The sequence below is a fragment of the Myotis yumanensis genome, unplaced genomic scaffold (genome assembly GCF_028538775.1).
Source record: "Myotis yumanensis isolate MYYU_CA2020_CCGP unplaced genomic scaffold, mMyoYum1.0.hap1 SCAF_2, whole genome shotgun sequence".
NCBI classification, from domain to species: domain Eukaryota; kingdom Metazoa; phylum Chordata; class Mammalia; order Chiroptera; family Vespertilionidae; genus Myotis; species Myotis yumanensis.
In genome coordinates, this window is record NW_027223753.1 from 163,125,963 (window position 1) to 163,139,298 (window position 13,336).

General features: G+C 46.7%; 1 protein-coding gene across 1 annotated transcript; it reads left to right on the plus strand.

Moving 5' to 3' along the window:
• The first annotated feature begins 651 nt into the window (after positions 1–651).
• Positions 652–10,986, plus strand: MUC20 (mucin 20, cell surface associated). Its single transcript, XM_070406443.1, has 4 exons — positions 652–780; positions 5,885–7,186; positions 9,005–9,096; positions 10,565–10,986. Exons 1-4 carry the CDS (start codon positions 705–707, stop codon positions 10,631–10,633), a joined length of 1,539 nt encoding a protein of 512 aa, XP_070262544.1. The 5' UTR covers positions 652–704; the 3' UTR covers positions 10,634–10,986.
• Positions 10,987–13,336: the final 2,350 nt, after the last annotated feature.

Consider the following 13,336-nt stretch of genomic DNA (forward strand, 5'->3'; position numbering starts at 1 on the left):
CTGCCTGCCCCACACTGGAGAGCTGTCTCCTGCAGACCTCAGGGCTGTCCCTTCTCTCTACTGCTTGAGGGTCAGGGCAGACATCAGGACTCTCGCTCATTTATTGAGCACCCGAGAGACTTGTTTTTGGTGAGCACCAAGTGTGTGTCAGCAGGCACTGTGCAAGAGTTTACTCTCTTATGTAATTCTCACAAAACAGTCCAGTGAGGTAGCAATATGCCCATTTAACAGCCAGAAAGTTGAGGTTCAGAAAGTTTCTCTAATTTGCCCTAGATTACTAGTACACTAATGAAGTCTAGGATTAGGAATGAGATCCAAGTCTGTCTAAGTAAAAACCCAAGCCCAAGGCATAAGGAGGTGGGGAGGGGTGAAGGGCAGGAGACAGGGAAAGATGTGTGAAGCACCATCTTCCATGACCTCCTGGGCTGCAGGACCCAAGGGTCAGTATCACTGTGAAAATGATTCCATGTTTTCAAATGAAACTGCAGAGAGGAGAGGTCACTGGGCAAGGGGACAGGAGGGTTATCTTTCTGGCAGTGCTCAGTCTGTGCATGGGTGATCAGCTGGCCTCAGTCTGGAAACTACCAGGTCACACCTAGGAAGGTGGCCGGCCCCTCCTCTCTGGGTAGAGGAAGCAGGAACAGGTGGCTGTGAGAAGCAGTGGGAAGGTCTGCTGAGCAGCAGTGACCGGAGTCCCAGCTAGGATGGGTTCTCTCTGGACCCTGGCTCTGCCCCTTTTCTTCTGCTGCTGGGAGGCTGGGGCCCCTGGGAGCTCTGCAGGTAAGAGGGCAGGAGGGTCCTGTGGGCTTCTCTCCTGGCAGCGCTCTGTGTGTGTGTTTCTGCCCCGGCAGAGGGTGAGGGTAGCGCTCTTGGGCTAATTAAAATTAGCCATAAAGCTAAATGTGAGGTATTACTTGTGTTATAGAAAGACTTGTCTACCCAGTGCTAGCCGAGCCAAATACTAGAATTTCAGTGCAGAAGGATTTTATTGATGAATGGCGCCATCCAGGGGGACTGGAAGCTATGCTCAAAGTCCAAACTCCCTGTCAAGTAGGTTACAGAATATAGGGGGCAAAATCTCAAGACACTGTGGGTTAGGGGGTTCAAGTCATGCTGTGAGCTGATTGGTCAGTGGTGAGGGTAGTAAATTATTTCTTCAGGTCTTGAGGACAGCTCTGAAGTCTGTTCTGGTGTCCCTCTGTCTGTTCTCAAGGGAAAATAGCCAGGGGGTGGTTCCTTCTTAGGCCTCAGGAACAGAAACATAACTTAGATCAAGATATTATCTGTAGCCTGCCAGAGGTCAGGCTCTGTGACCAATAGTCAGTTCCAGGCAACTGGCTTCTGCTGCCTGGGGGTTGCTGCTTGTGGAGAAAGGCTAGGTCTTTGGGGTGTAGATATATGGTGAGAGATATGATTTCTAGAGCTAGGACTTAAAACTGAGTTTAATCAAAGTCGTAAGGACCCTGGGTTTCACTATCATTGATAAAGAGTATGCAGATGGCAGTGTGTCCCCTTAAGCATGTATGACACTGCGGTGCATACAAATGAGCGATATCATTTGAGGTTCCCAGGAGTTTTTCTTTCTGCCTGTGGGAGCATGAGCAAGGGGGGTGTAGGGAGGTGCAGGGTGGTGATAAATATGACTAAAGCCAAAGAATGTGGCTTGACGAGATTCTAACTCCTCCAAGTTTATCCTTAAGAAAACACAGTTTTTGTGTGAAACATCTGGCTGTCACAGACTGTTTGGGGAGGGTGGATTCTGAGAGAGACAGGACTTTTATGAAAGAAGAGAACTAACATTGATCTGTATTAGGAACTGTGCCAAGCTGGTCACATGCAATATATATATATATATTTAAATGGACTTTTTTAGAGCAGTTTTAGATTCACAGCAAAACCGAGCAGAAAATACAGAGATTCCTCCACCCCCCATCTCCAAACACACACACAGTGTCTGCCACTAGCCACATCTGCAGCAGTGTGGTCCCTGTGTTACAATCAATAATCCTCCATTGACACATCCTTATCATGCATTATCTTTTTTTCCCCAACTTAGGTAATAAAAATTTATTGAGAATTCCTGGGATGGTTATTATCTCCCAACCCGGAGGGCGGAGCCAACACTGTGGGAAATCCCTGAGAAATGACAGTGTCCCAACAACCCCAGCCAGCACAGTGAGGGGAAAAGTCATTCCCGTGAAAATGGGCTAGTCCAGGGGTGGGCAAACTTTTTGACTCGAGGGCCACAATGGGTTCTTAAACTGGACCAGAGGGCCGGAACAAAAGCATGGATGGAGTGTTTGTGTGAACTAATATAAATTCAAAGTAAACATCATTACATAAAAGGGTACGGTCTTTTTTTTTTTTTTTTTAGTTTTATTCATTTCAAACGGTCCGGATCCGGCCTGCGGGCCGTAGTTTGCCCACGGCTGGCTAGTCTCATTCATCCAAGCAGGGCTGGGAGAACAGATGCAGAGGGACCATCACATGGTACTGGGGGAGGGGCAGGGGTGGTAGTGGTGCCGGACCCCAGGTTGGCTCCTCAAGCACCAGGGCAGAAACAGATCCACTTCCTCTCTGGGGGTGGGGTTCCTAGCCCTCAGACTCATTTCTTATCTTGATGAGGCTGTCATTCCCTGTTTTTTTAAGACTTTAGTTTTCAAGAGCAGTTTTAGATTCACAGAAAAATTGAAAGGAAGGTACAGTGATATCCCATGTACCGCACACAGTGCACTATCTTTTTAATCCTCACACTAACCCTATGAGAGAGATATGATTCCCCCTGAAAGGTGAGGAGACTGAAGTTTACTGGGATTAAAGTATCTCATCTGCAGAGCCAGGATCTGATGCCACACATGCCTGTTAGGTCGGAGAGAGCCCAGGATCGGATACATGCAGACATGTGATGAGACAATGGACTCCCCCTGGAATTTCTCACAGATCAATGTGCCAGACACAGATACCGCTTCTTCTCCCTGAATACACATACCCCCACACAGATACTGACTCATTCCTGAATACCTTGCTGACCCCCCTGCAGCTGAAGCTTCCTCAACTGAATACCTCAGCTCATGTCCCCGCCCCTCACCCAACCACAGTATAAAAAAGCGCCCCCCTCCCTGTTGGCGTGAATCCACGTGCCCTGTCTTTGGGGGTACGTGGGTCTCCCGGGGACACAGAATAAACTTTCCTTTCCTTTCTTTTCTGATTCACTGGACTCTATTTCTTGCGCCGCCTCCTGAGCCACCTAACCTAACAATGCCCACCCCTGAGCAGCCACCCACCTCTTGCATGCACTCTGATCTGCAAGGCTTGTGCTGCACATCTTACTTTTAATGTAATTGAATCTTCACAATCCTATGAAATAGGGACCCCTGGCTCCCTCGCACAGGAGAAAATGCAGCCCGGGAGACGGGAGACATGGCCAGGGTCACAGGCTGGTAAGCAGCAGGGCAAGCAGCAAAGAGAGAACTCAGACTCAGAGTCCAGAGTCCACATGCTTTCCTCTCCACCAGTTCCATTTGAGGAACGGAGCAGGAGAGGTGCAGCACTCTAGAGCTGCAGAGGCCAGGGTGACCTTGAGAAGAGCCCATCTTGAGGTCTTCTGTTTGAGAAGACCCCTGGTGGGTAAGAGATGTGGGGAGGGGGTTGTGAGAGCCCCGAGAGGAAGAGGTTGTGGGGTTGGGAAGCATGATGACACCACAAGGCTCCTGGAAAAGGGCAAAAATGTGTGAGGGGAGGTCAGTGGTGAGAGACCAAGAACCCAAACCACTGTTTGGGCTTCGGGCTGTGTGGGCTGACCCAGAAAGTCTCTGCTTCTATTATGTGGGATCTGAGAGGCTGAGGGAAATATCTCAGGCTTTGAGAGTATATTCCATAAAAGCATGATTTGTGCATGTAGCTAGACTGCACTGGATGAGTCAGGAGATTGAATGTCATGACCTGCCTGACAGGCATGTGGGTACAGCAGGAAATTCTCACTGTATTAAAATAGGTTGTGTGTCCTCAATCTTGACTGACTCCTTGAAAGGACACTGTGGGGAAGGCATGCTTAATAACCCTTGCAGGCTTTGGAATATAAGAACTTCCTGATTCCCCCCACGGCAAGGCAGGGATTGGGAGCCTCTTTCACAGGGAGGAGATGGGGACTTGAAGCGGTCTGGTGGCTGGCCTCACTGGTAAGAGGCAGAGGCAGGATTTGCATCAGAAATCACTGAGCTCCAGAGCTAGTAAGCAACAGATCTAGGCTGGACCCAGTCTCTTGCCTCGTGGCCCAGTGCTTGTTCACCATCAGTGGGAGACACCAGAGGACAAGCTGAGGACCTGGGGCCTCATCGTGACACCCTGGGTAGAAGTGACTGCATGGTTCTGGACCTCCTTCAAGTCCTTGGGTACTTTGGGGGCAGTAGATTTCAGAAAACATCATCTCAAACCATCATAACCTTGAAAATGGGGCTTATATTTTTAACTTTTTCCTTCCAAGAGTAGTGTTACTAGTAAAATGCAGAGTGTCCCCTTAAATTTGAATTTCAGGTAATGAAGTTTTCTTTAGTATAAGGATGTCTCAAATATTGCATGAGAAATACACATACTAAAAAAATTATTTGTCATTAAAATCATTCCTTGCCCTGGTTGGTTTGGCTCAGTGGATAGAGCGTCAGCCTGCAGGCTGAAGGGTCCCAGGTTCAATTCCAGTCAGGGGCACAATTCTGGATTGCAGGCTCCATCCCCTGTAGGGGGCGTGCAGGAAGCAGCCAATTAATGATTCTCTGTCATCATTGATGTTTCTAGCTCTCTCCCACATCCTTCCTCTCTGCAATCAATAAAAGCATATTTTAAAAGAATAATTCCTTGTTTATCTGACATTTAAATTCAAATTTAACTGAGCATCCTGTATTTTTATTTGCTAACTCTGGCAACCCTCCCCAGGAGGCTCCTTGGTCCACAGACAGAGAGCCCCTCCCCTTTGGCAGACAGGAGAGGCCCCTCTGTCAGCTTATTGAACAGCCTATTGTAGCCCCTCCTGGGGCAATGAGCACCTGCTGGCCCTCCACTCACTAACCTCAAAGGGCTGGTCAAGTGAACAGAGACATTGTGCCCTGTGGAGAAACGCTGGAAGCATCTCCCTACAAACTGAAGTTTTGCCTCCCCTGGCTCCACGTTGCCTGTAAAAAAAAAAAAATCCCTGGCACATCATTTCTGGAGTTCTGGGGTTCCATCCCCATCATCTCAGGCCCATGTTAAGGAGAGATTTGAGCGAGAATGGGAAGCTGGCCCCTTTGTCCTTGCTACAGCCCCAAGAACTCTGCCTGCTCCTCTCCCCTTTGCAGTAGCCAATACCCACATTGTCTCTGGAGGTTCCTCTGCCTAATCTCCCCAACTACCTCTAAACACAAAACCACAGATGCTTCTTATATTTGATGTGTTTTTACTTCCGTGGGGAAACATTTACTGAATGAGAAAAGTATTGATGGGAAAGCGACAAGGATTATTTTAGAAAGTTCTGAGAGTTGTGGTCCCTGCTCTGCAGTTCTTGGCTCATATGGGCTTCTGCTTTCTTGCTCCTCCTTGAGGCTGGATTCTGTCCCTACATATTCCCTCTGAAGTCTTCAGACCAATAATCAACTAGATTCTGGGGCTGGCTTGCCTCAAGTGGGCCATCAGAGGACATTAGTTAGGGCCATCCCAGTTTTGTGGCTGCCACATGGCACTGGTCTTCCCATTCCTATCTCCTTCTTCCTTGTAAATGTAGATGACAAATGGGGTAAAAGCAACATTCCATTCCCATCCTCCTCCCAGCAGTGCCCAGGGCATAAGCATGAGAGCTCCTGCAAAGTCAGTCCACTTGGACTCATGGCTCACAAAGTTGTCTTACTCAACACAGGCTCCAGCACCCAGGGACCAAGCCCTTTGGTGACAATGAATCACACAGAAGTGCCTGCTGTGACTTTGGGGGTCAACACAAGCTTAGAGGGAGCCTCTGAGACCACTGACCTTGCTCAGGCCTATGTGCCAAGTCACACCCCTTTAGAAACTCAAACCCTGGGCACCCAGATCTTTGATAAGACCTTACTCCCAGCCAGCACCATCTCAGAAGCAAAGATCAGGGAAACCCAAACCGTATCTCCTGCAACAGAGACCAGGGCCCTCACAAAAATAATACCTTCCAAGTCCATGTCTGTGATCACTACTTCTGTGGAGACATCAGCCACAAGCGACAGCCCCTCAGGAACTGGAATGACCACAGTTGAGACGGTGACAGATAGTGATCTCTTGGAAGCTGTCTTTGACACTCTTTGTACTGATGACAGCTCTGAAGAGGACGAGAGGATCACCATGGATGCCTTGACATGGGCTCACACCTCTGCAGAAGCCAGGGCTCTGGCCTTAGAGAGCAACTCAGCTCCAGATATCACCTCACAAGCCCAGGAGCCTGACATCACTGTTCCACCGAAAGCCTTGGTTGCCTACAGGATCACCAACATTGAGGCTGCTAATTGCAACATAATAGAAATAGAAGAAACTGCCATCATCCCTGGGACCTCAGACGTAGATCACAGCCCCACAGGAGGAAAGACCCCGTCCATCCCTGAGACATCAGCTTTGCCTGACTTCACTAAAGCAAAATCACATCTCACCAGGGCCACAACCCCTTCTGAGGCCTTGTCAGCTGACAGCACCACAGAATCAGTGGAGACCCCACATACTGCCAATAGCCTTACAGGAGAAACAACAGCAGCTGAGGCCACCGCCCCCAGTGGAACTTTGGTGACAGTAAGCATGAACCCCTTGGAAGAAACCTTAGCCCCCTCTGTTGAGACAACAAGCCACGCTGAGGTCTTAGGAGCAGTTACAATTTCCACCGAGGCTGGGTCAACAGTGGGCAGAGCAACTTCCTCTGTTGAGTCCTCATCTATGGGCTACAGCCTCTCAGATGTAGCCACCATCAAGGAATCCACTCGCTCGGAGACTTCTATCACAGACAGCACAACCAGTGGGCCTGTTCCCATCAGCAGGGGTCCTCTTCCTTCTGTTCATCTGACAGCAGCCAACAGCAGCCAAGAAACAGATATCACCTTAGCCAAGACCACAGCCTCACCAAAGAGCTCGAGGATAGCCAGTATGGCTGGAGGAAAGTCCCCAGTAGGCACACCCACCACTGCTCGGACCACAGGAGTTACTACAGGTAAGAGAGTACCCATGTGTGATCTAGGGGGATTTGAGGTTTAGAGTCTCCAGGATGTCTACATGCTTAAGGAATAGACAGGAAGGAATGATCTGAGAGCCTCTTCGGAGCCCTGTTTCTGATGTCACCTCTTCATGATCTTCTAGTGATTCTTGCTAAATCAGTAACAAGCAGAGTTAGGGCAGTGTATGGAAAGAGTGCAGGGCTGAAAATCAGGAGAAATGGTTTGCGATCTGGCTCTGCCCTTAACAACCTGAGTGACCTAGGACAGGTCCCTGTCCCTCTCTGGGCTTCAGTGTCTCCCTCAGTAGCTGGCATGAACAATGAAGTCCTTCCTAGCTCTGCCCTTCTGAGCAACTACTGTGCCCCAGGTGAGTTCCCAAAGCTTATTTGAAGGACATGGCCCTCACGCTCTGGAAGCCTCTGGTTCAGGCAGAGCCACACCGAGGAGCATTCTGGCCCAAGTTGCTGCCCTCTGAGCACCTAGGACCCCATGAAAGTGGGCTCACTAGATGCACTTTCTGGGTTGGTGCCATAAATGGTGACAAAATAAATAAACTGGGCAAAGTTGTGGGATTTTAAGCTACACCTGTGAGACAACAGCTCCTTCTCAGAGAAGAAATCCCTTGTCCAAGGCTGCTTGGTCAGCTCAGCTCCTGGCCAGTCTGCCACCCCCACCTGCACTTCCTCATGCCTCATCCCCACAATATCCTCCACTTGCCCTGCCTTTCTGGGAAGGTGATAAAAAACATTAATCACAATCACCTTGCCAAATTTCTTTTGTATTCCAGGCAGAGGTGGCATAAAAATACTGCTCAACCAGAAGCATTGGCACCCACTGCGTGTTTTCTCTGGTCATAGGGATGTAAAGTGCAGCCTAAGGAATATAGTCAATAATATTGTAATATCCATGTATGCTGCCAAGTGGGTGCTTGAAATATTGGAGTGGGAACACTTTGCAAAGTATATGACTGTCTGACCACTATGCTGTACACCTGAAACTAGTATAAAGTAATATTGAATGTAAACTGTAGCTGAAAAATAAAATAAAAAAATGATAATTAAAAGCAACCATCACTTGAGGTGGGTCTTATTACCCCATATGGCAGGTGAGGAAAACAGATTTAAAGAAAAAAGATAGTGGGGTTCCAGATGAAAGTCTGTTTGATGCCCAAACTCATATTTTAATTTTCTAAACATTTTATCAATATATTTTTATTTTAAAATTATTTTATTATTTTTATTAGATGATACAGTCACACGATTTGAAATTCAACAGATACAAGAGGGTACACCATAAAGTGTCTTTCTCCCACTGCTGACCCCAACTACCCAGTTTTCTTCATACCCATAACTGATGGTGTTGCTTTCTTGTGCATCCTCTTCTGGACATGAAATATGCACAGGGAAGTATCAAAAGGAGGATGAAATGTAGCTATATAATATTGATATCTAGCTATATCTACATAAATCTATTAAGCTATAGATAGATATCTCACATTCTCCTTTTTATGCATGCAGAGTGTATGATAAAGATTACACGTTTTTTTATGGCTGCTCAGTATTCCATTTTGTTTGATCATAATTTATTTAACTAGTCCTCTATGGATGGACATTTAGGTTGTTTAGAGAGAGGGAATTCTCTTTCTCTTTGCAGTGAGGAAATGTAAGCTCCTATGTGAACATAGACACATTTACATATGAGATGAGCACATATATCCTGTGGGGAGGGGACAGGGGCTGGGTAACACCATTCACGTCTTGATTTCTGAACTGACTCCCCCATATTTTTATCTTCCTACTGATCTCAACGTGCAGGTGGGGATGAAGGCTTCCTCCTCCTGAGACTGAGCGTGGCCTCCCCAGAAGACCTCACTGACCCCAGAGTGGCAGAGAGACTGATGCACCAGGTGAGTGGGTGCTTTCTGGGCCAGGGGAGTAGAGGAGAGTGAGCGATTCTTGTGAACTAACTCCCGGGAAGATCTGCAGGGTACAGAAGAGCAACTGTTACCCCTGGGAGTCTACTAGTAGTTTCTTATGGCGTATTAGGAGCTAAATCTAAGGATCCCTGCCTGGCTTTGCTTCTGCCTGTTTTTCTTGAGTTCTGAATTGTAAAAAAAAATATTTTTCTCACCCTCAATTTCCTCAAGCCCTTAGAAGGTCAGGCCTTCTGGCCTCTGGGAGAAGGGCAATCATATCCATGGGCAGATAGGCAGGACTTTTGGTTGCAAGTGGCAGAAACCCAACACAGCTTATACAAAAAAGGCAAAGTATTGGCTGAGAAACCTAGAACTTCATCAAAGTTTTCTCTTTTTCTCTCTCTTAGCTCTGCTCCCTTTATTCTCCAGAGTCTCTCTCCAACTGTAAGGAGAGGTGGCTATGACAGCCCTAGAATCACAAGGCATTTCCTCTCCCGAGTTAATCATATCATTCTAAGGAAGAAATGATGTTATTGGCCTACAAAGGCCACCATGACGGACATTCCAACCTGAACCACGTGGAAATCGAAGGATAGCCCCCAAAGGAAATAGGGAAGAAAAATACCATCGATGTACACTCTAGGGAACCAAGACTGGGCTCTACTTGTACAAGTGGGAAAATTTTTCCTAAAACCCAGATCAATGCTTCTAGTAGTAAAATTCTGGGGTTAGGGCTTTCAGGAATGTTTGGCTCTTCTGAAAATTACAGTGGGTCAGCTCAGTCTACCTCTGGTGCCCACATCTTGCTACCAGGGAATTGGAACATTTGGGTCTTGAAGTTCTCTTAGGAGAACTCCTCAGATTTCCATAAGTAGTTCCCTGAACATGGCATGGGAGTTTTGAAGCAGGACAGCCAAATAAACGACAAATGCCCACTACACATGATAATCAAAGTAGCAAGTGTGAATCTCAGTCAAAGAGGAAAGCCAGAGGGTGTCATATCTGAACTCCCCCAAACTGGAAACTATTTCAGGGGTCAGAAAGAAGCCAGGGAGACAGAAGCAGGTCAGGAGCCTAGGTGTAGGACCAAGCCATGGGGGTGTTGGACATCAGTTCTTGGGAGCTGGCCATTGGTTTAGGGCTCAGGGATCAAACAACAAATTATGGGGCCAGATAGATCTGGGTGTGAATTTCACACATCCAGACATAGGGAAGTTACTCCATACACTTTCCTCTCTTATAAAATAAGGCTGATACTACCTGCTTTATAAGGTCACTGTCAGGTTTAAATGACATTATGTGCACAAAGCACCTAGGCCATGCCCAGCCCGCAGGACGCTCAGGAAATGTGGTGGCCTCCTCCTTTGTTCTCTCCCTCTGTCCCTTCCTGTCCTTGGTCTGTGGGGAGCGAATGAGCCAGATGGGCTGTAAGTACTCACCTGCTCCTTTTACCCTCCAGCTCCGCCATGAACTGCACGCCTACCTGCCTCCTTTCCAAGTCTCTCTGCTTCGTGTCAGGAGGGACTAGAGAGCATCAGCTGCAGCCAGGCATGGCTGTGTGCCAAGAGGGGGCAGTGCTGCCTTTCTCTGGAATTCACCACAGACTGGAGCCCATTGCTGTGCCAAGATGTACCTGGAAGGTTCCCACGGAGGTCAGCTCGCCTAAGCCCTTACCCCAGACATGGCTGCGGGGCCTTGGCTCACATATGCCCAAGTGTATCTGTGTGGTGGGTGGGGCTTCCCCTGTTCCATGACCTTGGACTTAAATGGCACATATTTGTCTTTCAGTAAAGAGTGACCTGATCACCCATCTGTCATCGATGGGGGGCTTCCATCCTACAATAAATTACACTCAGTGTGGCCCCGAGGTTATCTACGTGACCTGTGTGTTTCTGACATTTTTATGGTACAGGGATTTTGTGCATCCTCACTGCCACTTCCCTCCTTTATTGTTCCCCTGGTTCTTGGTTTGGACTTTGATTTCAGCGCTTACTGAGGCTGATGCCAGAGCCTGTTGAACTGTGAGCTCCTTCAGAGCAGGGACCATATTTGTTTATCGCAGCATCCCCTGAACCTAGCAGAGTGCCTGGCCCACAGCAGAATCACAGAGAATGTTTGTTGAATTGACTTGAATTGCAAGCTCTGGACACAGGTTTAACAGAAAGTCTATATTACTCAATTATTTCTCTACTCAGAGCTCATAAATCACATTATTATTTGTTTTAAATTAAATGAGATGATCATTTCATCTGTGAACAATGACAGTTTCATTTCTTCCTTCCCAATCTGTATATCTTTTATTTCCTTCCCCTTTCCCCCGTATTTCAATGTTAGGACTGACTCCTAGTACGATGTTGAAAAGCAGTGGTGAGCTCGGCAGTTGTGGCTCATTGGTTTAGTGTCCACCTAGGAACCAAGAGGTCACCATACAATTCCTGGTCAGGGCACATGCCTGGGTTGCAGGCTCAATCCCTACTCCAGCCCTCTCCTTTTCTCTCTCTCTCTCCCTCTCTCATCAATAAAGATATATTAAAAAAAGAAAGCAGTCATGAGAGGGGATGTCCTTGCTTTGTTCCTGATCTTAGCTGGAAAGCGTTGAGTTTCTCACCATTCAGTAGGTTTCTGTAGATTAAAATTTTTCAATTACAGTTGACATACAATATATTAATTTCAGGTGTACAACATAATAGACATTTATATGACTTATGAAGTGATCACCCCATAAGCCTAGTACCCATACAGATTTCTTTTTATCAACCTGAGGAAGATGCCTTCTATTCCTAGTTTGCTGAGAGTTTTGATCATAAATGGGTGTGGATTTTGTCAAATGTTTTTCTTGTTTGTGTGTGTGTGTGTTTTGCATCTAGTGATGTGATCATATGATTTTCCTTCTTTAGTCTTTTCATGTGATAGATTACATTAATTGATTTTTGCATGTTGAACCAGCCTTACATACTTGGGATAAACACTACTTGGTTGTGATGTATTCTTTCTATTCATTGTTGGATTGTACTTTCTAAAATTTTGTTGAGGATTTTTTGCACTTCTATTCGTGAGAGCTATTGGTGAATAGTTTTATTTATTTTTTATGGTGTCTTGTTCTGGTTTTGGTATTAGGGTACTGCTTGCCTTATAAAATGAGTTAGGAAATATTCTCTCTGCTTTAGTTTTCTGAAAGAGATTATAAAGAATTTGTAGAATTTCTTCCTGAAATGTCTGGTACAATTTACCAGTGAACCCATTTGGGCTATGTGCTTAATTCTTTTATTTTTAAATTTTTATTCATTTCAGAGAGGAAGGGAGAGGGAGAGAGATAGAAACATCAATGGCTAGAGAGAATCATTGATCGTCTGCCTCTTGTATGCCCTCCACTGGGATAGTGCCCACAACCTGGGCATGTGCCCTTGACCAGAGAATCAAACCTGGGACCCTTCAGTCCATATGCTGATGCTCCATCTACTCAGCCAAACTGGCTAGGGCTACTGTTTCTACTCTTGCTTTACTCAAAGGAGTACACCTGTACCATTCGTTTCCCTCTCTCCTTCCCCCACAGGCTCTAAGGGACCCCAGGAGACTTGCAACCAGGGGAGCAATGAGCAGTGGCGGTTTGTCCCAGGCTAACCCCTGAACCTGTCTCAAAGGCCCCCTTTTCTCTGACTTCCCAGTGAGCCAAAGCAGCCCAGCCGGGCTCTCCTGCTGTTTCTTCTATGTCTTTCCTTGTTTCACTCTCCTAAAACTATTTTTGCTGCGGTCAATAAATTCTTACTTGCTTTTCTACATTTTGAAATATTTTCTCTTGATTGAAATCTTTCTCTCAAGAAGACAAGAACCAAGATCTCCTCATCTCCTCAGTAATAGATGGACAGATTACATGCAGCAGTAGGCAAAAGGAATAAGAAAGAACGAGTAAAATGGCTACAGATTACAGGCAACGGGGTGTGTGTGTGTGTGTGTGCGCGCGCAAAGGGCGAGTGCCTTAGGAACTCTATTGTTTCAGCAACAAGGTTGTTAATCTTTCCATAATGACAGGCAGTTCTCGGAAAAGGAGGTTAACTCCCATGTCCCTCGGCGTAGAACTTCCAGCCAGATTAGAATGTGCTTTCTCTAATCAGAACAGAACAATCACGGTTAACAGAGCATGCTCACTAGTCTTATAATTACAGCTAGTCCCCAACATTCTATTTCTGCTCCTAACAAACCCACAAAAATCTTTACAGGTTTGAACGTTTCT

What these genes read in the sequence shown, in the direction of transcription:
- MUC20 (XM_070406443.1), top strand. Translation starts at nt 705, where the DNA reads ATGGGTTCTCTCTGGACCCTGGCTCTGCCCCTTTTCTTCTGCTGCTGG. An exon ending in GGCCCCTGGGAGCTCTGCAG is followed by an intron (nt 781 to 5,884) that starts GTAAGAGGGCAG and finishes TACTCAACACAG; the next exon opens with GCTCCAGCACCCAGGGACCA. An exon ending in CAGAGAGACTGATGCACCAG is followed by an intron (nt 9,097 to 10,564) that starts GTGAGTGGGTGC and finishes TTTACCCTCCAG; the next exon opens with CTCCGCCATGAACTGCACGC.